The sequence below is a fragment of the Numenius arquata genome, chromosome 4 (genome assembly GCF_964106895.1).
Source record: "Numenius arquata chromosome 4, bNumArq3.hap1.1, whole genome shotgun sequence".
NCBI lineage: Eukaryota > Metazoa > Chordata > Aves > Charadriiformes > Scolopacidae > Numenius > Numenius arquata.
In genome coordinates this window covers 70,621,623-70,646,646 of record NC_133579.1, presented here as the reverse complement: position 1 = coordinate 70,646,646, position 25,024 = coordinate 70,621,623, and the positions used below count along the sequence as shown (strand labels likewise).

The following is a 25,024-nucleotide window of genomic DNA, read 5'->3' as shown; positions in this document are numbered from 1 at the left end:
CTTTAGAGTTACCTTTAGAGGAGCCTGTTGGATTTGATGCAGTTTGCTTCAATTCATCATGTTACTTAATAACTAGAACCATGAAATTCTTACTCTAGAGCCTTCTTAGTAGTCGGACCAGAAGTTTGGTGCTGTCCTGGTAGGTACTGGAATGTCAAAAACCTCTGTTTTTCCAGAGAAGGTGGCAAACCCAACTTTTTTCAAATGGTGCACTAGACAAATAATTCAAAACCCAAGTCTCTTACAGCTTGTAGAAAGAGAAAAGGAGAAATGTATTTCTTTAAGAAAAAGATTCCAAAATTTGGGAGACGGTTCCAGGAACTATAAGGAGACTGAGAAATAGCGAAATAGGGTACTCTGGTATACGCAAATATATTTCATACTGAATTACGGATTTGTCTCAATAGCCTCTTATTTTGTTAAGCTTCACTTAATGCAATAGTCCTTTGGATTCATACTTCTGAGTTCCCTAAAAGACCTACCAGTAAATACTACCTAAAGCGTTTGCGAACAGAGAGACAGCGCTGCTTTATGTGCTGGCTAATAACTGCACATTACAATAAAGGATATCTTCTAGGTGATACAGAAAATGCTTTCTTTTGAGCTATCTCCCTGATATCTTAGCAACAGAAAGACAAAATTCCAGTATTAGACTTAGAGCTGCATTCATAATTATCTGTTTTACATTTCTATGGGGCAGGTTATTAATTAACCTGTGCTCCAGGCTCAGCGTTGACAATGCTCTTGACTTTTTGCTGAAGTGGGGTGATTTATTTGGTTTTGGTTATCAAGCACATGCTGTGCTGACCTTTCCTGTAAAGATGTATTGTGTTTACATCCTGTATGTGACATGATAGAAAAATCAAACTCTTCTCTTCTGCCTGGAAAGCTGTGAATAAATGATGCCCAGCAAATAGGTCATCCAATTCCAGCTTCTGTGGAGACAAGGTGGCCTTTAATTTCTGAGTGGAAGCAAAGATATTTCTAATGCATCAGGAAGCCAAAGCTGGTAAGACACAAACAATGTGTTTTTTTATGGTTTTAGTCATTAAGTTTTTGTAGGTCTCGTCAGTCTTACAGCCAACGGTGCTGTGCCTCTCTTTGTCTCAGTTCCAGTGCTAAGATACTCTTAAATACTATTCGTTGGAAAGGAAACCAAACCTCAACATACACAAGAAATCAGTAGCACTGAAAAGGCTTAATGCTGCTGTAAAGGTGTGTAAGACCCGTGGCTGTAGATGACAAGATCCTGAAACATTGAGCCTCTTTATCTCACTGGGTGCACGTGTCTTTACCGGCTACATAATACCGACCGTGTAATGAGACCAGAGAGTAGAAAAGGGGATCTGACAGCAACACTGACTGTGTTCAGAGTAATAAGTCGTCGTCTGGGGCACCGCTGTGGAGAGCTGTGTCTATTTTCCTAATGAGGGATGTTGTTTTGGGTTGTTAGCATGCGCCTCTTGCTCTTGTGTGCAGTTGAAGAGGATTGCCTGCCTGACAGATTTTTGGTAACTTGTGTGTTGAGTTTGACCAGGTGAGCTAAGAGCACTGATTTCTGGTGCTGGAGTCCGGTGAGAACATGCCTACTGTTACCAAACAACGTGACTGTGAGAAGTTTGCTACTGAGTATGCTATTGAGATTTCTCTCTGGAGTTTTATTGCATATTTTGAAACTCTGACTCATTTTTTGCTGCCTCGTGTAGAGCAAATAAAAGAAATTATGAAACGATAAAGGAAGCGTCAGTGCTCTCTTAGGAAATCTCATTTCAGAGTAGCACAACATCTGCAAAATGACACCTACTTTTCATTTTCCTTCAAGAAGCTGGATCTCAATTAACAAAATTGATGGCCTTAATGAAGATATTTGGAGCAGTGGTTTCAGAGTTATCACAGAATCACAGAATCTGCTTGGTTGGAAGGGACCTTTGAGATCATGGAGTCCAACCAACAACAACACAAAAAAAAACCACAACACCAAAACCAAACCAAAACAAACACCCACAACCACACACCACACCCATCCACAAACAGACACAAACCAACAATCTCGGGCACTACAGCATGCCCTGAAGTGCCATGTCTACATGTCCCTTAAATACCTCCAGGGGTGGCGAATCCACCACCTCCCTGGGCAGGCTGGTCCAGTGCCTGACCACTTTCTCAGTAAAGTCATTCTTCCTAATAGCTAATCTAAACCTCCCCTGCCGCAACTTTACACTATTTCCTCTGGTCCTGTCATTATTCCCTTGGGAGAAGAGGCCAACACCCACCTCTCTACACCCTCCTTTCAGGTAGCTGTAGAGGGCAATGAGGTCTCCCCTCAGCCTCCTCCAAACTAAACATGCCCAGATAGACCAGAAAGGAGAGAGAGTGTATCAGTAAACATCGAGTAAGGTGCAACGTTAAATATGTGGCAATCTTTAAAACAGTGTTTTTTCAAACCTGTATGTCACAGTTTACAAGACGCGTGGAGTCAGCAATGCAGGATTTTCATCCTGTGAATATTGATTGTTCTGCTAGGTGGTAAAAGTACCTCTGTCCCCACTAATGGTGAGTTTACTACAGCAAAATGTGTAGACCACAGGCATGTTTTGCAGAATTCCCAGGGCTGAGGACTTTTGATGCAAATTTTTATTTCTGGTATTTTATAGAAAGGTTTCGTTCTGGTGCCATTGAAAATGAGAGATTATCTCTCAAATTCAGTGGGAGCTGGACCTTGCCCATGGATGCCTTCATGTCACGTGTTGCACAACGTTTGCTAATGAAGGAAAATTCATATGGCTCCATGCTGTTTTCATGTTTCAGTGGTTTCTGACCTGTTACTAACCTAGTCTGAGGGCGATGGGTGTTAAAATTATTCTTTTGAATGAATTGTCAGAATTCATAACAGCACTTATGGCAAAATATCTGCATCATCTTTTACTGCTTTGACTTTTTCGTGTGGGCACCTGTTCAGCTGGACCATGATGAAGAATCAAGTTGCTATATCTACTTTCCGCTCTCACCATCAGCACTCAGGCGAAAGAAGATACTGAATAGGAAAGAGAATTTCTATCCCTTCATGTGACTTCTCAGAGTACCAGGATTCCTCCCAGGAGGAGACTTCCCTCCTCTTTCTGCCGCGTGTTTACAGACACTCCTCTTCAGACCTGAGAGCGAGAAGTTCTGGCCCTGGGTTCAATCCCCTTTCCCCTGTGGCAGCATTGTTCACTTGAAGCCTCGCTCTGCAGAAAGCAGACAACTTCCATCAGCTCTCTGCCTCCCGTTCTAGCATGGAAAGAAGTAGAAAAAAGTCAGCTTCCGAAGCGTGTTAGGATGCTATCGTGTCACATAGGACAATAAAATGTGTTGTCATGATGCGTTAAGGTAGTACTTTTTACTAAATGGTATTAAGATGCACATGTATATATTTTCTTAAGGGACACAACATCAAGCTACCACTACTTTCAGAACTTTCTGTTGTGCTGTAAGTAATTAAGCCGGAGGTACAATCCACTGATTACTCAACCTGTGCCCCTGCTTTGATAAGCAGCTTTGATCCCAGTCCAAGGGGAGGGTTTGCCTTTCCTTGGAGCATCAAATATGGTCCCAAACCAGAGGCAGACTGGTGGGCTGGGCGCTCCTGTGCTCTCGCTGTCACGCAGCACCTTCTCAGGTATCACCCTGGCAAGTCTATTCCTGTGCTCAGAATTTAGATGATTAATGGATTTAGGTTCAAAAAGGAGTTTTGCTTCGGACCAAATTAGTGTAAAAGCAACCTTCTGTTCATTGAATCTGTAAAGTGAATTCAGTCTGCTTTCTAAGCCCGCTCAGGCGTTTTTACCTTCTAAATTCCATAATAATTCCAGGACCTAAAAACAGTTGCTCTCTTGTTGCAGCACATTGCAATTTGAGGGTTTTTGATCCAGTTCTAAAAGCCTTCAGTTCCCTGCAGGGAGCTGGGGCAGGCAAGTGAGTTTGGTGGATGTAATCTGCATTGCAATGTGTGTACTGGTGAAGCAAGTGAGTATTTTTTGGGAACCACCATTTGGATTTAATATGGCTGCAGGTAGATGAGTTCTTAGCCCCAGATGGTCCCTTTCAACTTGAATTTCTTATAATCCTCCATATCTGAATGCTCTGAGCATCGCTGTTGCTGATAGCAAATCCTTTGCTGACAACAGAAGTCCTTTGACTCAAGTGGAGTTATAACAGCTTATACCGGTTGAGACTCTGCCTTCTAAAGTATTCACACATCCAATCTTTTGAGTTCTGACATTCACAGGAAAAATATGAAAGAAACTCCAAAGCAGTCAGTCATATTTTGCAGATGATATTTCCGTATGGTGTAGCTGTGTGTGAGAAAATGTGACTGCAAGCTGATATCCCTATAGTTTCCAACTGCTTAAATAAATAATTTGAAGGATATTGGGAACTGATAAATGTGGAGCGTTTCCAAAATCTTCAGGCTATTGAAGGTCTCCTGGACAACAACTTTTTAGCAATGAAGTATGTGCTATAATGTAGCACAGGTTTTATTGCAAACCCTAGGAGCTCTGAAGTCCAGCTTGTGTTACAGTCAGAAATAAAGTAAAGCAACCCATTTTGTTTTGTCTATTCTGGGTTTTTCAAAGGCTGTTGATACAAGATAAAGAAAGATCATTTTGATGTATTTGCCAAAGAAGCAGTCGAGATTTCACAGCAGACTGCAAGATGCACTAGCCAAGCTAAACAAGATAGCTAATGCTATTGGTTTTTTTAGTGGCCGTTTCCTTGCAAAATACAAAAATGTTAAAATAGTTGGAAAAATGTTCGCAAAAGTTGTAAGCCATCTATGTAGGGGCATGGATTTTCTGCAAGTCTAGACTGCCCTCATTTGCGTGGTTTCTACTGGAGGTGCACTGTTCTTGATTACGCTACTTTGTGTTTCAGGTTAGGACATTGGCCAGGCTGACCTGAACTGGACCTTTGGCCATAAAATATACCTGTCTCGCTTTGGCTGGAATGTGCAGATGACTGATAAAATACACTCAGAAATTACAGCCTAGAGAATACATCTTGGCCAGGCCACCTTTTCAGTATGAACCTGTGCGTGCTTGCAACGTGTGACACTTATTCACCAGATAGCTCCTGAAATTGCTTTTTATTCTTAAGTTTGACATACTGTATGCATGTTTTAAGGCATAAAATGTAACTGAAAAGTGTTTTCAATAACGTAACTGAAATGTGTTTTCACTTCCCTGCTTTTTTTTTGTTTTTTCTTTTCCAGGCAGAGGGTTCCAGGCTCCAGAGAGAACTGAGAGCATATTTAGCAGCCATCAAAGGTGATTTTTAAGTTTCATATCATGTTTTCATAATGCAAACTTTTTTAAAAATTGAGACAGGTAAACTTGTTTAAGGTATACAACGACAAATACAAGTAATCTTGCTTTTGTCATTAGCAGTCCACATTTCTGCTTTGGATTTGGCACAGGCTCTTTAGCCTGTTGCTAGGGATTCTGCGCGTTGGATATCAACTGATGTGTGTACAGTCGTGCATGCACTGCTCATCCTTGGCGGTCCTTTGTGTGCAGGACTGCTGCCCAGATTCTCATGTTGCATGCGTTTTGAGCACCCACAACATCTACACATCTTGTTACTCATCTTTGCAAATGCTGGCATATGAAATACCCCATGCAAGGCAAGGGATTGCTTGGTCTCCACACTGTAACACTGCCAGGTATTACTAGTTGGATGCTCTCTGCCCTCCAAAACCATGCTCCCTGCGATGATGTGATTTCTCACGTATTTCTGACTGCTTAATCCATTTATTTTTTAAAGTTTAAAAATCGAATGTGATCTCCTTTGATACTATGTTGAAAATCCAAGTAGCAGAAGCTCGCTGGTCAGTGCTTAAATATCAGAGATAAGTAAACAGCTATTTAAATCCTACTGAACGTTTGTAAATCCAGCACACTCAGCATCATATGCAGAGTGTTCTCTTTCTCATGCCACCTCTCTTTGGAGGAGTTGGAGGCCTGGTGCTAAAGGGAAACCAAAAAGAGTTGGTGACTGAGAGAGACAGTAATGGCTTCTTGAGATAAATATATATATATGTTTGACATATATGTGCTATATATGTGATAAATATATTTATATGTGTATATATTTTTAACCTGGCTCCAGTCCAGTAGGAAAAACATTACAAATGAGTGTTAACATCCTTTGAAATCACTGTGTCATACTAAAGCTTCAGCAGCTGTTGACAGGCAGGGAAAAAAGCTCTTTTTGTTAGGAATTATAAAAAGGGGAGCAAAGCAGTAGCTTAATGTCTTTGACTGTCTATTATTTGCTGGATGGGCTGGGCTGCTCTCAAGCCATCCTCGGCCTAGCCTGTATTTGTGTTTGGGGTTGCAGGACCTTGCGCTTGGCCTTGTTGAACTTCATGAGAGTTGCACGGGCCCACGTCTCAACCCTGTCCAGGTCCAAGTCCCTCTGGGATTTTGCCTTGTAGGTTTTGCATAATGTGTTTTGTTCTTAGAGGAAGTTTCAGCATTAGTCATTTCTGGGGACCCACTGGATGCTGATTTTACTTTCTTATTTTTCAGTCATCCCTTCCCCACACCCATTATCAAATGGATACTCAGAAGCAGCATGATGAGGCTGTTTGTTGGCCAGATGGCTTTTCTGTCATGTAGGCTGACTGTTTACATGCTGCTTTGATTTCCATGTTGGTGACAACAATCCTCCTCTCCGTGTTTCATTTTCTCTCTCTATTTCTCTTCTTTTTCTAGTGCTCTATGCCCTTGTGGTCCTTTTGCTGGTTTACTATCCAGTGGGCTACTCTTTGCACCACCTTTAACTTTGTGCAAAATTTTTTAGTATTTAGTTTTGCATCTTTAGCCATGTTTTTTTGTTCAGCATCTTTCTCTTGTTGCAGCCTGTAAGTCCATATTTGAAAATAATTTGGACTGACTTTCTTACTGAGAATGAAAAGTGTTTGCTAACACCTCGGTATCTTCGTGTCTTAAAAAAGACCCAGTCATAAGCAACTTGCTAAAGCCTTAAGAATTTTATTCTCCAAAGGCAACAAGCCACCAGTGGGTATCCTTGGCACATGTGTTGTTGGCATACCTTCATGCTGTGGAGTGGGAGGACAGCCCAACACAGCCCAGTCCCCAAACACAGCTCTGGCTGGGGTTCCTGGGGGTTGGTCTCTTCTCCCAAGTCACAGGCGATAGGACAAGAGGAAATGGCCTCAAGTTGCGCCAGGGGAGGTTCAGATTGGATATTAGGAAAAATGTTTACACGGAAAGGGTTATTAAGCATCGGAATAGGCTGCCCAGGAAAGTGGTTGAGGTACCATCCTTGGAAGTAGTCAAAAGATGGGTTGACATAGTGCTTAGTGACATGGTTTAGTGATGGTTTTTTTTATCAGAGTTAGGTTGGTGGTTGGACTAGATGACCTTAAAGGTCCCTTCCAACCTAGACAATTCTGTTTCTATTATTCCCTGAAGCTGACTAGCTCAGCAAGTGGCAAAGACCTTTCCAGATTTGGGATGGCAGAAGCAGATCCGGCAGCTGCTACAGTCTCGTTGTTGCTATTCTTTGAAGGACTAGCATCATTAAGAGATTTTGGGGTGGCTATTCACAAAAGCATGGCAACCCCCGTATTTGGGCACTGGAGTGGGATTTCTGCACCTAGGACATCTGAGCCTTGGAGGCATGCTCTCATCAGAGGCTCATTTTTCAGGGAAAAAGCTCAGTCATATCGTTGGAAAATAATGCACTTGACATCCTCGTACTCTTAGAGGTGTGAGAAGAGCAGTTCATTTTAAAGCTTTTCAGGAATTGGCAAGATCGCTAACTTTACTAAAAGCATTTTATGAAGCTGATATGTTGTGAACTCTAGTAATATGTTTCATTTTGCTGCATGACTTTTGAGTGACTAGATATTGGAAGTACAAGATCTGGGAAAATTTAAGCAAGGAATGGTCAGTTGAACCTTCTTATGACCCTCTGTCCCTTCATTTTGATGTACTTGACAATTTGAGGTTTGGTATCACACATTCTTAAAAGAATTTTTGCTGTATGCAGACAACTCCTCTCGCTCAGAGGTGCTTCTTAGTCTTAGCTGGATCTTGATTTTCACAGCTGGTGACTTAAGGACTTGGAGGAACCATGTCATAAAGCTGTCAAACTTGTGAATGGCTTTTAAGTGCTGTTTTATTTCACCTGCGTGTAGTTTAATGTCTGCTATGTGTCAGTGGTGTTTGTACTGACGAGACTGTGTACTATCCCCCATAGCTATACTCATCTCATGCCTCAGTCTCTGTCTCTTCCAGTCTCCTTAGCAACGTATATCTGGGTTCTTTACTTCGTGTTTTATTTTTTTTAAGCTTTTGAGAGCTGTCGGTGGCTTGAACGGTTTTATGGGCCAATTGTAAAAGAAACCCTAAATCAGCCTCCCATTCTCTACCCTGAGTGCAAGGGCCAGTGCAGATGGGGAGGTACAATCCTGGGTATCCCTGTAGGTGGCGAGGTGGCAGAGGTAAAAAGGAGTCCTGCATCATGAAAAACAAGCACCATACTTTTCATGTGGCTTAATGTAGTGAGAAATAATAACCAGTCTACAGGAAGGCAAGGGGAGATTTTGGAGGTCTGTAAGCTGCCTAGTTGTCAGTCGGTGGCTGACAGAACCGCGCAATATCCTCTAGACACACAAATCTTAAAATCAATCATGTCGCTTCTTAGAAGCGGTAAAACTATTCATCATCTTTCCGTAAAATTTAGTAATGAATTATGAAATGATTGAATTGTTCCAGTGGAAACTCTAATGGCTAACTAGCAATAACAGACACAATCCTTATGGCACGATAGGTCATTTCCCTGGAGAGCTGCACGTGAAGCTCTCTTCCCTACTCAAATAATTAAATATTAAGAACCAGGCCATTGTGCCTCACTCCATCAGGAAAATGGAATTTTCTCCATGATTCAGCCTAGATTCCCTTGATGGGGAGGGAGGAAACCCCACAGTGTATGGGTCCTACGGCCAACACGGAGTCCCAGGCTGGTCTTGATCTCCATGGGAGCTTGAGTACATTGGAATTGTGATGGCAGAGAGTCACCTGCCCTCTGCCATCTCTAGGGTGAATGTCTCTGCACCACCACCCCCAGGATCCCTACCACGTGGGGGCCTCGAGGAGTCCTTTGGGGTTCCAGGGGCAGGGGGTCTTTCCCATAGAAAGAGGGATGATTTCATCCAAGAGCCTCAGACTTCAGTAACTGGATTATTTAGTATCATTTTTTCTAAGCGATTCAATTATTTTGGCATTTGTAGTTATTAAATAAGTGACCCAATTACCAGGAAGAAGCAGTACTAAATTAAACAATTGGTATTAAATATAAATTTCTATCTGTTCATCAGCAGTAAAAATTCATTTCGCATTTCTTAGTACTTTAATGACTTGCTTGAAACAATTAATCTTTCTCAGTGACAGCAGTTAAAAACAGCAGAGGCAGCCTGCAGTCTGTGCCTGAGACACTAATCCTCCTTAGTGCTGAATAATGCATAAAAGGTACCAGTGAATGAGAAATAATTCTATGTGAAAACCAGCCAATTAAAATAAAAAAAAAAAAAAAACAAAAAAAAAAAACAAAACACCACCAACAAAAAAACCTTGGACAATGTAAATTTGTGACCACAGGCATGAAAAAGAGTGGGAAGCCACTGGATTGGTATTCACCTACGAACTCATTTGGAGTATTGCAGTAAACTTAGTATAGATGCAGTAAGAGGGGAGTAGGATGGATTATCTTGGCCTGTAGAAATTTCAGACTGAAGAAGCAGAGTACTGTAATTCCCACTTGCCTCACGCTGCAGCTGGATTTGATTGATTTTTTTTTTTTTTTTTTTACAGGAATGTGATAGAATGGAGGATTACCAGATTCTCAGAACTGAAAAAAAAAAAAAAAAAAAAGTGTAGAAGTTGGTGCAACTTTGATATGACTTGAGCATGGGATATTAAATGCCTGTTACTTACTCTCTTCAGCAGATACATGCCTGAGTCCTGTAGTACTTAAAAAAAGAAGGTCTGTGTAGGAAAATGTGCTCTTCCTGAGAAGCTGGTCTGTGACCCAGCTGAGTGCAAGCCACAGGAGGGATTAGCCAGCAGCTGTGCTTGCCTGCCTGCCGCAGGAGCCTGCGTGGCAGGTTCAGCACGCAGCGCGCTTAAGGGCAGAAGTTCAGGTATCAGAAAGGATCAAGCGTGAGCCGGGATGTGCAAAACCTTCCCTGGTCTGTGTGTTCGCCCTGAGTAGAGAGAAGCAGTCGTCTTAAACACGGTGATAATGTGCTGGTTTTGCCTTACCTCCTGATCTGATTAATTTGCAGTGGCATTAAAGATTTTTAAAAGAGCCATGCCTGGAAAAATATGTGAAGATCATCTTATTTCACTGTAAACTGGCAAAAAAAAAAAAAAGCCCCTTTGTTCAGGAGCCCTTATTAGCTGGTGGTACATCATCCTAAGCATTGACCACAAAGGAAAAAAGGAGGAAATGCATCTTAAGTTAATTTCTATGAAATGCATCTTAAGTTCTTGTGCTATACCAATTCTCTGAGCTAAGCTCTGTCATTAAAAAGCACCCCCAAGACAATTCCTGAAGAGATCAAGTATTCTGTTTTGGCTCAGCACCTTTTGATTTAAGGGTGAAAGCTTGTACCCTCTTAACACCAGGATTTCCTTTGTACTTGTTCTCCCTCTTTCCCACACCATTCTCTCCCTGGAATCCAAAGTCTGAGAACAGCTATCTACTTTCAGCTTTTTCAGCATCTTTTTTCCTATCCTACCCATTCCAGAGACCACCATTTTTATATTAGGAAGTGTGTATCACTGCGTTTAGTTTCCTGTCGTATCTGGAGTGTGTGTTTTGGAGTGCATGGCGGAATAGCTACTGACTAGGTCAAGGCTGTTCTTCTAGACATTTGGGTTTCAAATGAATTCTCTTCTTCCACTCCCGAACATCTCTTTGTGCAGAAAACAGAAATACCGATGCTATTCCTAAATTCAGCCACTGAACAGTTAAATCTGAAGATCACGCTAGAGATACTTTCAAGACAGCACAGATGTGCTGCAGCAAACAGACTTTGGCTGGGGAAAAAATGTGTTGTTTAAAAAAAAAAAAGGTTAAGGATAGGTAACAAAATTAGCGGCGGTGTTCAGATTTTGCAAAGAAGTCGAAATAAAGTTGTAATTTTAAAATTACCGATTCTGACCTGCCTCTTGGCATGTTAGGTGAGATCAGTTTGGTTTCACTGGATTCAGAACCATATTCAACATCTAACGTGTTGGTGCTCCATCAAAATGGAAAGGCAAACCCCAGTGCCTTCACTGAGGGCAGTAATTTATTCACTGGGGTCAAACTGATCGCACTGAAGATAGGTTTAGGCTCTTTCTCATAATATCATTGAAGCTACTTTACATTTAAGCCAGCTCCTCTGTGTATTACAGAGTGATAACCATCAGTAGTCCCCGTTCTTGTTTCACCTGTGGTAGCAGGAGCTCCAGAGGTGATTGATGCAGTTTGGCTTAGCCCACTTCTCTGTAAGCACCACCCCCCTGCAAGCGTAAGTAAGCGCTGGGCTCCACATACTTCTAAACCTACTGGATGAACATACAAGGTAATCATTCTTCATAAACCCAGGTCCATTACAGCACTCTCCCCAAGTTATAGAATCATATCATCATAGCATCATCTCTTTTCCCTTGACACTGTCTCAGCTCTTGCCAGTCCTTTGCTTCATTATGAACACACCTCTAGGTCATCATCATTATTGTGGGCACAAGAATAACAGGCTCAACTGCTCTCATTTCACACATGAAAGCTCTTGAGACTTAAATATCTTTGAAAACAAGGAAGCAGAGGAATCCTGAGGTGTGTTCTACCTGTGTGTGACCTCCCCCATTCTGGGGAGCACTTTTCTTTAGTGCAGACCTCGTCTAAATTTTCTCCCAGAGTCCATTTTTATAGCCAGCAATTCCATAAATCTCTGCCATTTTAACCATGCCACCCAGGAAATGCCTCCTCTTTCCCACAGGTTGGCGTGGTACTCGTTACAGACAAGGTAGGAAACTATTCTCTAGGGTGGAAGAGCTTAGAATAACCAAAGGCAGATTGTTATTTGATTGTCTTTCCAGTGACAGTCTTTCAGTTGGGTATTACGTGTCTTTAGTGGGCAGGGTTACCCTCCGAGTTGTTATTCAAGTTCAGAATAGAAAATGGAACCTCTAATCCGATAGAAACTTTTTCTGCTTATAAATATGGGTTAATACTTCTGCAAGGGACATTTCTCATTAATCTGGGGGAGCTGAGTGAAAATAAAGGTTTTGTTTCAGCTCTTGAAAACAATATTCTGAGCATGCCAGAGGGAATAGAATAGTGGGTACATGTGGGTCAAAATAAAGATATTTAGCATCTGTTTCTTGTAGTCTGCAATTATATTTTCCTCCTCCTGTCTAATTACAGGGATGCAAGATGCCTCAAAGAAGCTTACAGAGTCTCTTCATGAAGTGTATGAGCCAGATTGGTACGGGCGAGAAGATGTGAAAATGATTGGAGAGGTAAGATGTGTAGAAAGGGGAAAAAGTATTTTGGTTGCAAATGGATTAATCTGAGCTGTTGAGGAGAAGTGTACGTCCGAAATTTCCCTTAATCTTTATCGTACGTTATATCAATGCTCAGAAAACAGGATTTTATTGGTCTTGTGAAATGCAGCTCCTGCTGAGCAGATGCTGCATTTGCGATGTCTATTTAACAAACTAGCTGATGTAAGCTCCCACTGAGATTAGCGTCAGTGTGAGCAGAATTGGTCCTGATAGCAACTGCTTCACAAGTTTGTATAAGGTATCATACGTGTGGTTTTACAGTCGGGATTCTCAATTCAATTGAGTGTTAAAAATCATCAAATCTGCTTATCCTTGTGTGCTATGTAACAACTGTTGAGCCAGTGGCACTAAACAGGATATCTGATGGGACACTAGCCTCTCTCTGACAGGAATCTGGAAGTAAAGGGCAAATTAGGCTGCAGGGCAATACTCATTTTAGCCTTTTTAGCTTCCTCCAGTGATAAGTTTGTCTAGAGGACACTGCAGGAATTTGACTTGAGGTGCTCTTGAAATGCCTGCTTAAACAGCCTTAATTCTAGGAGAAGTCTGTGAGCAAATGTGCTGGTGGTGGCAGGAAAGTGCACACTGTTATCAGTGCAGCTTTTAAGCACCTGACATTCGGTTTGCAAGGCCTCCTGGATAAGATAATTAACAAGGAACTGGCAGGCAGAGCAGTCTTCCCAAATCTGTGTCATGATTGCTTTTCTTCTCTATGGCTGCCACCTTCTGCCCTTCCCTGCCACCGAAGGCATGACGTGTTTTTGATTTTTAAAACCATTTATATTGTTTTAGGTTAAACAGCTGGAAGATCTCCTGCTGCATCTTGCTGTAGCACCGCATCTTGTATCTGTAGTCCATTAGATTTTACACTCGGAAATTTGTAATTGTGTGTGGAAGGACCAAAATTTGGCTTTTAATCTTTAGTAGATATAGGGATAAATGTTAGATGAGTCTTCTTAATAAGAGACTCATGGGCAATATTATAAAATCTCTGTTCCTGACTTTTTTCTCTATTTAATCACAAATGTACATTTATGCATCCCTCAACCTGGAGTAAAAAGGAATTATATATTTGTTCAGTCCAGGGTATAAATGATCATTCCAAATCGGATCCACCTAAATTACTTTATTCTGTATAGCAGGAAAGATGATGGTTTAAAGGGCTCTTTTTAGTAATGTTTTTTGAGCCCATAAGCTTTCAGAAAACCTCCATGGTTTTAATTTGTCCAATATTTGTATCAGCAAGATACAAAGGCAAATGCACAAGTCTGGGGGTTGCTTCCTATGATCTAGTGCTGTGCTGCTCTGTAGACCACTGTGATTAAATATTGTTTTAATAAATGAAGTATTTCTTTTAACCATGATTAGTAGATTGTAATAATTCATTAGGGACTCCGTTAGGGTAGGAAATGAATTAACTGAGTGCTGGCATCACACAGCATTTATAATATGCCCCATAGTAGCTCATGATAAATCAAACGCTGGGGAATAGCTTTCCGGACTTGCCGGTGAGGATAACAGCTCTGCAGAGCAGTGCTCTCCCCCTTTACCCTCCCTCCTATCAAAGAAGGGAGTTCAGTGATTTTTGAAATGTGCAAAGAAGCGGGGGATCAGGATGTTTAACATGTGCTAATGACTTGCTTACTTGAGAACCCGGGACTGAAGCCCTATGTCTCTATGTAACTGGGTTTGCTTCTGGCAAGGAATCTCACCCTGCTCCCCACGGGGCCCTTGTCACATCAGCTGCATTAACACGTTTTTAAAAACTGCAAAGGGTGTCTCTTGGTGAGTACCCCAGGGCTGCAAAGGGGAGTGCTGAAAAGCTTCTGAGTGGGGGGGATTTTGCTTATTTCGCCTCTGATGTTGGCATGTTTCATATCTGGTATCCTGGTTCTCTAGCAGTACGAGGTAGAGTTCTTGTCTGTGCAACGGTCATTTTATCAAATGTACCTTAATGGCACAAAAAATGAGATGGAAAGACCTTTTTTAGGGTGAGTCTCCACAGCTTTTATTTTAAAAATGACGAAGCAAAGCTAAACTTACAAATCCTTGTAAATGATGGGAAACAAGCTTTGTGTTTTATTTTATTTACTCTTCTATTTTTAGTTGTGCTTCTTTTCTCTGTAAGGAAGGTTCATCATCACTGAACATAAGCATAAGAACTAGGGCAACTTCAAATTCTGAATTGTTGACCCTCAGGGACCTGAAACCCTGAGCAAGACCTTGAATCTGTGATATCCTTATTTTCACATAGCAGTTACTATTTGAAAGAATGAAAACACAAGGTAGTCATTGTGCTAAATCTTCTTTTGTTGTGAATTTAAAACTTGCAATATCAAGATATTCCTTTTCATTTACCTTGTAAGTACACTTTGATTTATTGCTCTAAAGAACATTTTAAAACTTCAGGGAGATTAATCTTTACCAATTACATTTGTATTTCTCCTAGGTTTGGAGAGGAATTAAACAACTAAGCACATTTTTCTCTTTTCTACGTTTACAGAAATGTGATGAACTTTGGGAAGACTTCCATCAAAAACTGGTGGATGGGTCGTTGTTGACCTTGGATACATATCTAGGACAATTTCCTGATATCAAAGTACAGTAACGATTTCCTATAAAGGGCAATTTGTAAAATTACTGTTGGGTCATAAAATAAATAGAAAATGAGATGACAGGCAAAGAAAAATAAAAAAGGAGGGGAGGTGGAAGTCATTCTCTTTTGCAATGTAAAAGATGTTGTTCTGTAAGTCAATCCCTGACATTAGGCTGCACTGGTTTTCCAGGTGAACAAAAATATTTTGCAGGCAGTAGTACTTGGAAACAAATTAGCCTTTGTAGATAAAACTTTTTATGTTTTTTTCCTCCTCGTGTTTATTTGGTATGAGATCATTCTCACCAACTTCAACAGGGACACATTAAGCTCTTCAGCTGTTAAAATGCCAGACAAATTAGAACATGAAAAGCAGGCCTTTTGTTACTGGCTAGATGCACCTGTGGGTATCTAAATATCTTTCTCTTGACTAAGCCACGGTTCCCGTCTTTTAATTAGTTTTAAAAAGATTTATTTAATACACATCAGGAGAGACTGTTGTGCAGACTCTAGCCTCTTCCAGGAGCTTTGTCTGGTGCACAGTCCAGGGAGATGGTTGCTAAATGAAATGTGCGGGGATAGAGAATCATTACAGGTGAGAGGTAGATACTTTTCTATTTGAATATTACTGTATGGATGTAGCTGGAAGTTCTTTGTGATGTTTTATATTGAGTAGGTATCATGCAGTCATCCCCTTTGTCATTTATCTCGGGGACTAAGGAAAAAATAACAAAAAAAAATCCCAACATTACTGACGTTTGGTCTCAAACTTGTAAATCGATCTGTCCTTATGCCCTCTCAGCATGTGGAATTTACATGTAATATACAGCTTTGTAAAGTTGGTGCATATCAAAGGACTTTTGTTTAGTTTTAAAAGAATTATATCAGGTACATTATAATTCCTATTGTATGTTGAACGCCAGTTATCTTAGTTATGTGTCAGAGCAACTATACTGAGAAGTATATTTTAAGCATTTTTCCAACTCTAGAAAAAAATTACATTATTTATTAAATTTGTATACTATATATAAGGGAAAAAGGTGGTGCTACCATGAGTTTAAAAGGTCCACTTATTCTGGGGAATGAGACAAGGCTTGCATAACATTGATATCTCAATTCCAAGGCCTGTAAGCCCTATGCCCACAAAAAACCCCTTCCAAACAATCTGTAAATGGATTCCTTATTGAAAATAAGGTGATTAGTTTGTCTCTTAGCATGTTCATGTTCCTGCATGATACAGTAATTCAGATATGAACGGCAGATAAGGGAGAATAAAAATATGTCAAAAACTTAAATGACAACGTAGGTAAAATAGCTTTTAAAAAAGTGCTGTTTATGCTGACTTTCATTTCTACCCCTGTACAGACTCGCATTGCAAAACGAAGCAGAAAGCTAGTGGACTATGACAGTGCAAGGCATCATCTAGAAGCCCTGCAGAGCTCCAAAAGAAAAGACGAAGGCAGAATTACCAAGGTAGCACAACGGGAAGGATGCTGGCAGAAGATTTCGGGGGCTCCGGTGGCATTTGTTTTTGTGCAGAGATAGAGCATAAAGTTTCTCTTCTTTTTCCTCTCTCAGAAATGGAATTAATGATATCCTTAAGCATAAATATGTATTGAGCATTTTGGTGCATGTGGAGGGCATGCTGAGCCTCTCTCAGGAATGTGTCCTGTTTGAGCCCTAAGTTTCTCTTTCAATGAGACTGAGGGGACAGCCAGTCCTGTGTTGGCCTTCGTGGTGTGGGGCTGAGTCACATCCTTTGTTAATAAAAATTTTAAAAGACCCACCAAAAAAAATGCACAAAACCAATTTTGGCAGGATTTCCTATGTTGTAGTGATTGCAGAAGTCACCCTGTTTCATTTTGTTTTAGGCAGAAGAAGAATTTCAAAAAGCACAGAAAGTGTTTGAAGAGTTTAACACTGATTTACAAGAAGAGTTGCCATCTCTGTGGTCACGGTAAGCCCAGGCAGATACTGTCTGGAAGGCCTAAAGGGAGGAGTAAGGAAAGGGAACCAGGGGATTTTAATGAGCTGATAGAAAATGGTTTGATGGCTCCTTGAAGATCCCATCCATTATCTTTTTTGAAGTAATAAAAGGGAAAATGCCCGCAAATGATCCAAAATTATACTTACTATGAATGTATTTATGCTTATTTCTTTCAGTGTATCTTGACATTTAAGATTTGTTACCATATCTTCATTCTGAGGTGCAAAAAGTCTCCATTTTGTGGGTAAATAATTGTGTCAGAGCACAGAACAGCAGATCATGCCTACGACCCACTGCTTCCATAACCTTTCTCAGGCACCTTGGTGGTGGGTACCTGATCCTTTCGGGGAAAAAAAAAAAAGCCACTTGGTAATAAATAGGATTAGATATTTCCACTGTCAAAAGTAACTGTACAGAGCAGCCACATGTTTCTCCCGATTTGTAATGAGTCTACTTTTAGGTAATTTCTCTGTAAAAGGTATCGAAACAAAGAAACCTTACAAATGTACACAGATTTTATGGCAGTTGTTGTTTCCATGTTCCTGTAAGGACTACCCAAATGGTACAAGAAGGGAAAAACAACATTATAACTAGATCAGCGTACACATTTCATAGTTTTGCACTGAATACGTCTGTGATGGAAAAGCATTTGATGACATAGATCATTCATTCGAGATGTTTAATCATGAATTGTGCTTATATAGAAAATGTAAGACAAAATGAATGGGAGAACAAAAGCAGTCGAAAAATAAGCATCTCATTAGTCTGCCGTGTTCTTTAACAAATGACAGTCTGGAGTGGAAATGTGTTGTGAGTCACTGAAGTATCTATCGTTTGTCTGCTTTGCCTTCTAAATTAATTCCTGTTAAATTTCAGATCAATGGAGGCTTCTCCTCCTGTGTTTCTGCCTATTTCAGTTGAAAAGCCTCTTAGTAGTGCAAGATATTTATTTTATGGGCTTACTAAAAGTAAAACTGCATATGAAGGATTGAGAGTAAGGGCCCTTTTATCTCAATCTGTGTGCTGCCCACTAACTAGTCTCAGGGAAAGGCAGAATTTCATTTGAGCAATAGGCATAATTTAGAAAGCAATTGCTTTCGGAGTCCTCTTTTTTTGGTTATTACAATTCTTCAGGGAGAAAATAAATCCATTGAGTTGACATTTTGCAAGCTTATTATTATGCAAAAGAGGATTATTTTTTTAGTAAATGTTTGGAGAAATTACACATGGAAGTTTTAAATAGGGAAAAGAGTAATTCAAAACCTAAGAAAACCCGACTTACTTTTGAAGTATACAAGAGGTATTTAATCACTCGCCCCAAGCAAGCAGATTTTTGATGACACGTGCAAAATTGCCTAGTCTATATTAGAAATTACTTTCTCTTATATACGTATGCGTGTATTTCAGGGCTGATTTCTTTAAGGAGGGCTGAGCATGAGACACCCACCCCCAGGCCGTACTGAGCTTGAATACCTTAAAGCTGCCTCCAGACATGCCTGCATCACCTAGGTGCTGCCTGCTGTCTGGTGGGAGACAGGGTGCCCAGAGCACCTGGCCTTCCCTGCGCTGGTGCCGCACTCGTACCAATCCTTTTCCGATCTTCCCCTTCTCTAAAACAAGCTGCAGCCCCCCGCTGTGGAGTGGTCTTGACTTGGTTCACTCTGTGCAGTGTGAAGTATGATGGTTCTTAACACAAACAGAAATAATCATGAGCGAACAGTGTCTGAAATTGTGACATTCGGTCCAATTATTTGCTTTGCTGAGAATAATAGTCAAGAATGTTGCTTGTAGTCTGGAAAAAAATAATTAATTTGCCCTTGTGGCCCTCCCACCCCTATCTTTTATTCTCTCTTTCCTTTCTTTGTGCCATCCTCTGTAGACGAGTTGGCTTCTATGTGAACACCTTCAAAAATGTATCCAGCCTCGAAGCCAAGTTTCACAAGGAAATAGCTTTAGTGAGTAAAAATGAATATCTCATGTATAATGGATTGTGTGATATGCATAACAGCAAGCAAATGTCTTATAATGCAGCTGTAAAAGCCTCGCAGAGGTACACATGAGAATTTGCCCAAGATCCAGATGTGTAGTGTAAACCTTGTATTCGTTTCTACATGCCTTTTTTGCACTCTCCTTAAGGGAAGGGCAGCCCATACAACTTGGGATTACAGGGCATTATCAGTTGTAGTACTAAATTCACTTTCTGTTTTGATGACTTCTCCATTCTTTATGTGTACTCTCACCTTTAGTAATTTTTGCGTGTCCAATGGCTAAGCATCTCATTGCTTTAATTAGTACAGGAAAAACATGTCAAGCATTCCCTTCAAGACTGCGATACACGTTGTCAGCGATGCAACGTTCTATCTGTGACTGTAAGGCAAATCCAGCAGTTTCCATGAGGATCTTTTGCATGTACCTTGCTAAATGGTAGTGTATTATCTATAGTAGCCTACTAATAGGAACCCAAATAGTTTGGAAAACTTGCTTGACTGAAGTCCCACGTAAATTCGGATTAGGCTTTTGAGGGAAAAACATAGTCTTCTCGGCTACCCATGTTGCTTTAAACATTAGGCGACCTCCTTCATCAGAGAAAAGACAGCACAGTCACACTTATAAACTTGTTCTCTGAAAACCAGCTGATGTTTTTGAAGAACTGCTGTTATCTTTGATTCTATGGATTTTGATAGGTTTCCACTGAGGCTTTTGATACATGTGGCATGGAGCGTTTCTGGAAGGATCTATATGCCATTTTAAAGTTATCAGGTTTTATATTATCAGGTTATCATTTATCAGGCCATATTTATCACTTGTGTTTTTAATCATGACTGTAGTGCTTCGTGTAAACTCAGGCAAGTGTTTTGTTTCCTCAGCTATGTCACAAACTATATGAAGTGATGACGAAGCTGGGAGATCAGCACGCAGACAAGGCCTTCACCATCCAAGGGGCACCAAGGTGAATTTACTGCTTTTTTTAAATGAATTTTATTGCCGTAGGCTTTGTGGGTTCCAGCACTTGTAGTAATCACCTACACCATGTGTAGCGACCGCTGCACAACCCCATCACTGGTCTTCTCATTTAGCATGGTGGATGAAGGTACCTTGGTTGGAATTCTTTTCAACATGAGTATGAAGGAAGAAAACCTCCTTCATCACCCACTTATTTTTCCTTTCAAAAAAAGAATAAAGGCCAAATTCTCAGCTGTTGCAATTTAGCCTAGTTCATTGTAGACTGTTAAATCTATTTGCACCAGTTAAGTATATAGCTTATTTATTCTTAGAGGCTTAGTGTAGAGCAATGTTGCTAACTCATATCTTTTTTTAAAGCCTTGAAATGTTTAGATGTGTTTTTTAGCTCCTAAAGGCATATGATTTAAGTGAGGATCCCAACCTTTGTAAGTCAACTTTTATCTCTTCTGCTTATGGGGAAAAGTCAAGAAATGTGATCTGAGAGTGCATCACAAAAGCTGAAGTAAAAAGAATGTCACAAAATACCATATTTTTAATGACTTTCAAGAGAAATCTTGTCTTAAAAACAAAAGCAGAAAAAGTTCAAAATCAGATGGTGCTTTCTTAAGGTCAGTGGATGCCAGTGCAGTATTTCTGACTTTTTGCTTGCAACTGATGTAGCCTTTCTGCCATAATTTGATCTCTCGGTTACTGTTACTGTACCAACAGTCATAGGCAGCAGAGTCTGAAATTATAAAACAGTGAGACTTACCAAAACGCAATGGTGTTCAGAGTGAATACATAAATCCTGAATTTCCAGCCAAACACAGCTTATCAGAAGCAATCAGAACAACGTTATAACTACTGCTAATTTGCCCTCAAGTTGGACTCAGATTAGCAATAATTAAGACTGACTGAACAACATAACATCTGCCTCAAACGTATGGCTGATATTTCTATGTTTGTTTTGATCTCACTTTGGAAGAAGAAAGAATAAAATATTGAACCTTCTGACCTAGTGCAAAATTCAGAACTACTTTACTAAGAACATGTTCAAATATTTTGTTTTGGATTAGTTCAGTGTTAATCCATGCTGCTGTATACTTACACACTGCCTCTGGAGTTGTGAGCTTATACATCACCATTTCCAAGCTCTTTAGGATGGACTCACGAGCTGGACTATGTTTCCATAAAGGATTTGTAGGGATGAAAAATAATGTAGTGTTGGAAAACTTCAAGCATTTTTTCTAATAAACAGATATTAATAAACAGTCCACCTGTGTCTCCTAGACCATGTCCAGCATGCACATGCTCATTCCCACTGATTTACTCTTACCATCAATGAGAGAAAAAATGAATAATTATTGCTGCAAATGACTAGACGTAGATAATGTGGTGTAATCTTAACTTTTTTTAAAAAATGCTTTTTAAAATTACTTTTTTTTTTTTAGTTACCATGTAACTCTTTTTTGCTGTACAGAGCCTTGTGTGAAAACCTGGATAGATTTTGACTTCGGTTATTAGTTCAGATGCTCTAAAAGACTACTCAGGAGTGGGTCTTTTTAAGATAAAACAGCTTTCCTTTTCAGATGCATAAGAAGTAGATACTAGACAAGTACAATATCTAGTCTTTCCTTTAAAGATTTCTTTCCTTTAAAGATTTGTGTAAAAAAAAAAACATCTTAAAAACTTGTATGCTACTGAGTACTCTGTCCTGAAGGCAAATATTGTATCTGGGAAAGAAATTTCGTAATAATTGCTTATTTTTTCTTTTTTTTTAATATTTCCACAGAAAGAGGTGGTGAGTGTGAGCTAAGTCTGTCCTTTGCAAAGAATGAATTATTCTTGTGTTGGCATTAGGAACCTATTTATGGTGTGGTCTCTTCAATCAGTTAGCGCTTCTGTTCTCCCTGAAGATGTGTAGGAGTCGCTCTTCTCTTACCGAGTGCTGTGGCTGTTGAGTGCTGTAGTTTATAGCCTCCCTGAGTTGTAAGCTTTCAGCATTTCTAGGTAGCTGAATATGTCTCAGTGTTTGCACGAGGTCCTTTCACGGGAAGGGCAAATCCTTTCTCAGGACTTCATCAGATCTTTTCGTAGTATCGGCAGAGCTCTGTTGAAGTCACTTGTCTACTGCTTGTTTATAGTTGTGGTGAGTTGTCCCATCTAAATAGCGATTTCTTTCTAATAGTCTTGGTTGTGTTTTATTTTATTGAAACCTCTCTGAAATTGCTGAGCTCTCAAAATTACTTGTGTTATTCATGGTGATGCCTTCCCCTGGGGTTTTTATCTTTAGAGCCTTTTATTCTGACAACTGCGTGAAATGAAGACAATAATTCCATCTCACATTTTATGATAGTTACAAACTTATATGTAAAACATCATTTGAAATACAGAGTCTGAAAAAATGCAGGTACTCTGTTTCTCTCAAGTTATAATGATTAGGTAAACAGATGTTCCAAAAATCGAGGTCACTCAAAATTAAAACTTCCTTTGACAATGTAGATCACTGAATTTTAATTGAATTTAATTGCAGTTTTGGCTTTAGTCACTATATAATGGCTCAGTTCTTCTCCAGTGTGTACTGCCTTTTGTGGTCACTGGCATTACATCAGGGATGCAGGTCAACTATGGCATCAAATTGTCAAGGTGATAAGTCAGCACGATATGTATGTCCTTGCCGTCCCTTTGCTTCTGTTTAGTGATTCAGGTCCTCTCCGCATTGCAAAAACACCGTCGCCACCAGAGGAGGTCTCTCCGCTGCCTAGCCCTACTGCTAGTCCCAATCATATGCTGGCACCAGCATCTCCGGCACCAGCCCGACCTAAGTCACCCACACAGGTAAGCAGAAACCTAGCAGGAGAAACTGGCCTGCTGTGCAGTAAAAGATAGCTGAGATGATGTATGTGGTGGATTTTTCATCTAGGCTGTGACTGAGAGGTGACAGGGAGGCCGCTGGCTCTGTTGCACTCTCTTCTGTTCATTGGTTGTTCATTCCTGTGTCACAAGCGTGGGTGGAAAGTGGTTTTTATATAAGGGGGAATGAAGAAAATTTAAGATGCCCTGTGAACTGGGGGGACTTGTGGTGACAAAGCAAAGCACTTTTTAAAAAGTTGCATAGTCTCTAAGGACCCGTATCCCAGCAGTGATAGTTTGAAAAACCTATTTCTAAACCATCCTAGTGAATTTCAGTAGATTATATATTTCTGCTCTTCATTCACTTTCAAATTCATGCTTACCCTGCAAAAAAATTAACCAGTGAGTATCACTGGTCTGGCCAACCTCTAAAACAGTAAATAATAGAGCTAGCTTAAATACTGATGTGAAAATTACCGATAATTAAAGGTTTGATTGTCATTATTAATGATAATAATTTAATTATTATCTTAAAATAACTCTCAGTATTCTTAATAAATGTTATTAATAGGAATATTCTCAGTGTTATTAACACTGGATTGAGAAGTTTGACACTGTTGGAACCAAACACCAATATACTGAAATAAGAATCAGTTTCATGCCTCAGTTTCATCCGTGGCACAAGAGTTGTATGTGACACTTGGTGAACACATCAAGTGAAGACTTGTGTTGATGTTACTGATGTTTTCAGAATTGGGATTGCTTCGGTGCTGATTGCTATTTCTATGGTGGGAGCACATCAGAAGGAATATTTTTTTGTGTTTAGTTATATGTGAACACACTTGTTTTCTCTGGTCTACCAAAATGTGACACCTCACTACCTGAATAGTCATCTGACAGGACTCAGCTTAGTCTTACTGGTGCCAATGGCGTTAGGTCACTATACCACCTAAAGGGTGTTTGTGGATTCTTTTTTTTCCTTGGTATTTTGACAGATTTTAAAATCACCCGATAGTATTTGGCGTTATTTCAAGCAATTAGTTTGTCACAGTTATGTGAATCTCTGGAGAGCAGGGGGAATTAGTAACCTAAGCACCTTTGAGGTGCTGTGGTTCCCAGAGATGATATGGTCTTAGCTTTAAGTAGGCTTTAAAAGTAGCGACAGGTGGGCAGGCTCAAAATCCCAAAGCTAAACAGGAATGAACTTAAGAAGCCAAAAAGCCACAGAGGCCTGGTTCCGTGCAATATCGCCCCTTCAGCTCTGGGCAAGGAAGTGTCTTGCACGGTGTGCCTGTCGCAGCAGAAAATAAATCAGCCAGGAAATGCTTTTGGATGAAATCTTAAACCCTGAGTTGGAATGAGTTTGAAACGTAGAGTTGTTTTGTTTTTCCTCACAACGTTTATTTCAGGGTGTTTGGTGGTGAACAACCAAACGGTTTCTTTCAACCCATGGCTTATTCCCACATTTGAAGTGAAGCAGCAGAGATAAAAACCTAACACGAATTGTTCAGGCCTAGCTTGAAGCTCTTTCTTTTATCCCCGAGCTAGTCTGTGACATTTTTGCTCTCTGCCTAGCTGAGGAAAGGTCCGCCAGTCCCACCGCTGCCCAAGCTCACACCCACGAAGGAGTTGCAACAGGAGAACATCATTAACTTCTTTGATGACAACTTTGTCCCAGAAATAAATGTGACGACCCCATCACAGGTAAGCTGCAGAGCATGGTGTATGGGTCCAACCATGCAACTGCCCTAAATTCTCCGAGATGGTGGCCCTTTGGCTGATCTCTGTGGGGAGGGAGGAGGCATGCAGGTAGAAGACAGAGGCATAATTGCCATTTTATGTTATCTTGAAAGAGTCACACATACAGTATTTTATCTTTGAATAGATCTTTGAAATCACTCAAAAGGGCTAACATTGCTAACATACTTAAAAAAATGAGAGGTTTCCTGAAGAGCCTGACTAAAAATACTGCGAAGCAGCCATATTTGAGGTTTAACTGCATCCAGGTTGCATTACAAGCTG

General features: G+C 40.3%; 1 protein-coding gene across 1 annotated transcript in view; it reads left to right on the top strand.

The window, feature by feature from the left end:
* Nucleotides 1-25,024, top strand: part of AMPH (amphiphysin) — a 127,523-nt gene that overhangs the window by 67,038 nt on the left and 35,461 nt on the right. Inside the window, exons 3-12 of the mRNA XM_074146254.1 lie at nt 5,252-5,306; nt 12,487-12,581; nt 15,130-15,225; nt 16,585-16,692; nt 17,091-17,176; nt 19,086-19,161; nt 20,074-20,156; nt 21,942-21,950; nt 22,849-22,987; nt 24,578-24,706. Of these exons, the coding sequence (XP_074002355.1) occupies nt 5,252-5,306; nt 12,487-12,581; nt 15,130-15,225; nt 16,585-16,692; nt 17,091-17,176; nt 19,086-19,161; nt 20,074-20,156; nt 21,942-21,950; nt 22,849-22,987; nt 24,578-24,706 (876 nt within the window). The remainder of the gene's footprint in view (nt 1-5,251; nt 5,307-12,486; nt 12,582-15,129; nt 15,226-16,584; nt 16,693-17,090; nt 17,177-19,085; nt 19,162-20,073; nt 20,157-21,941; nt 21,951-22,848; nt 22,988-24,577; nt 24,707-25,024) is intronic.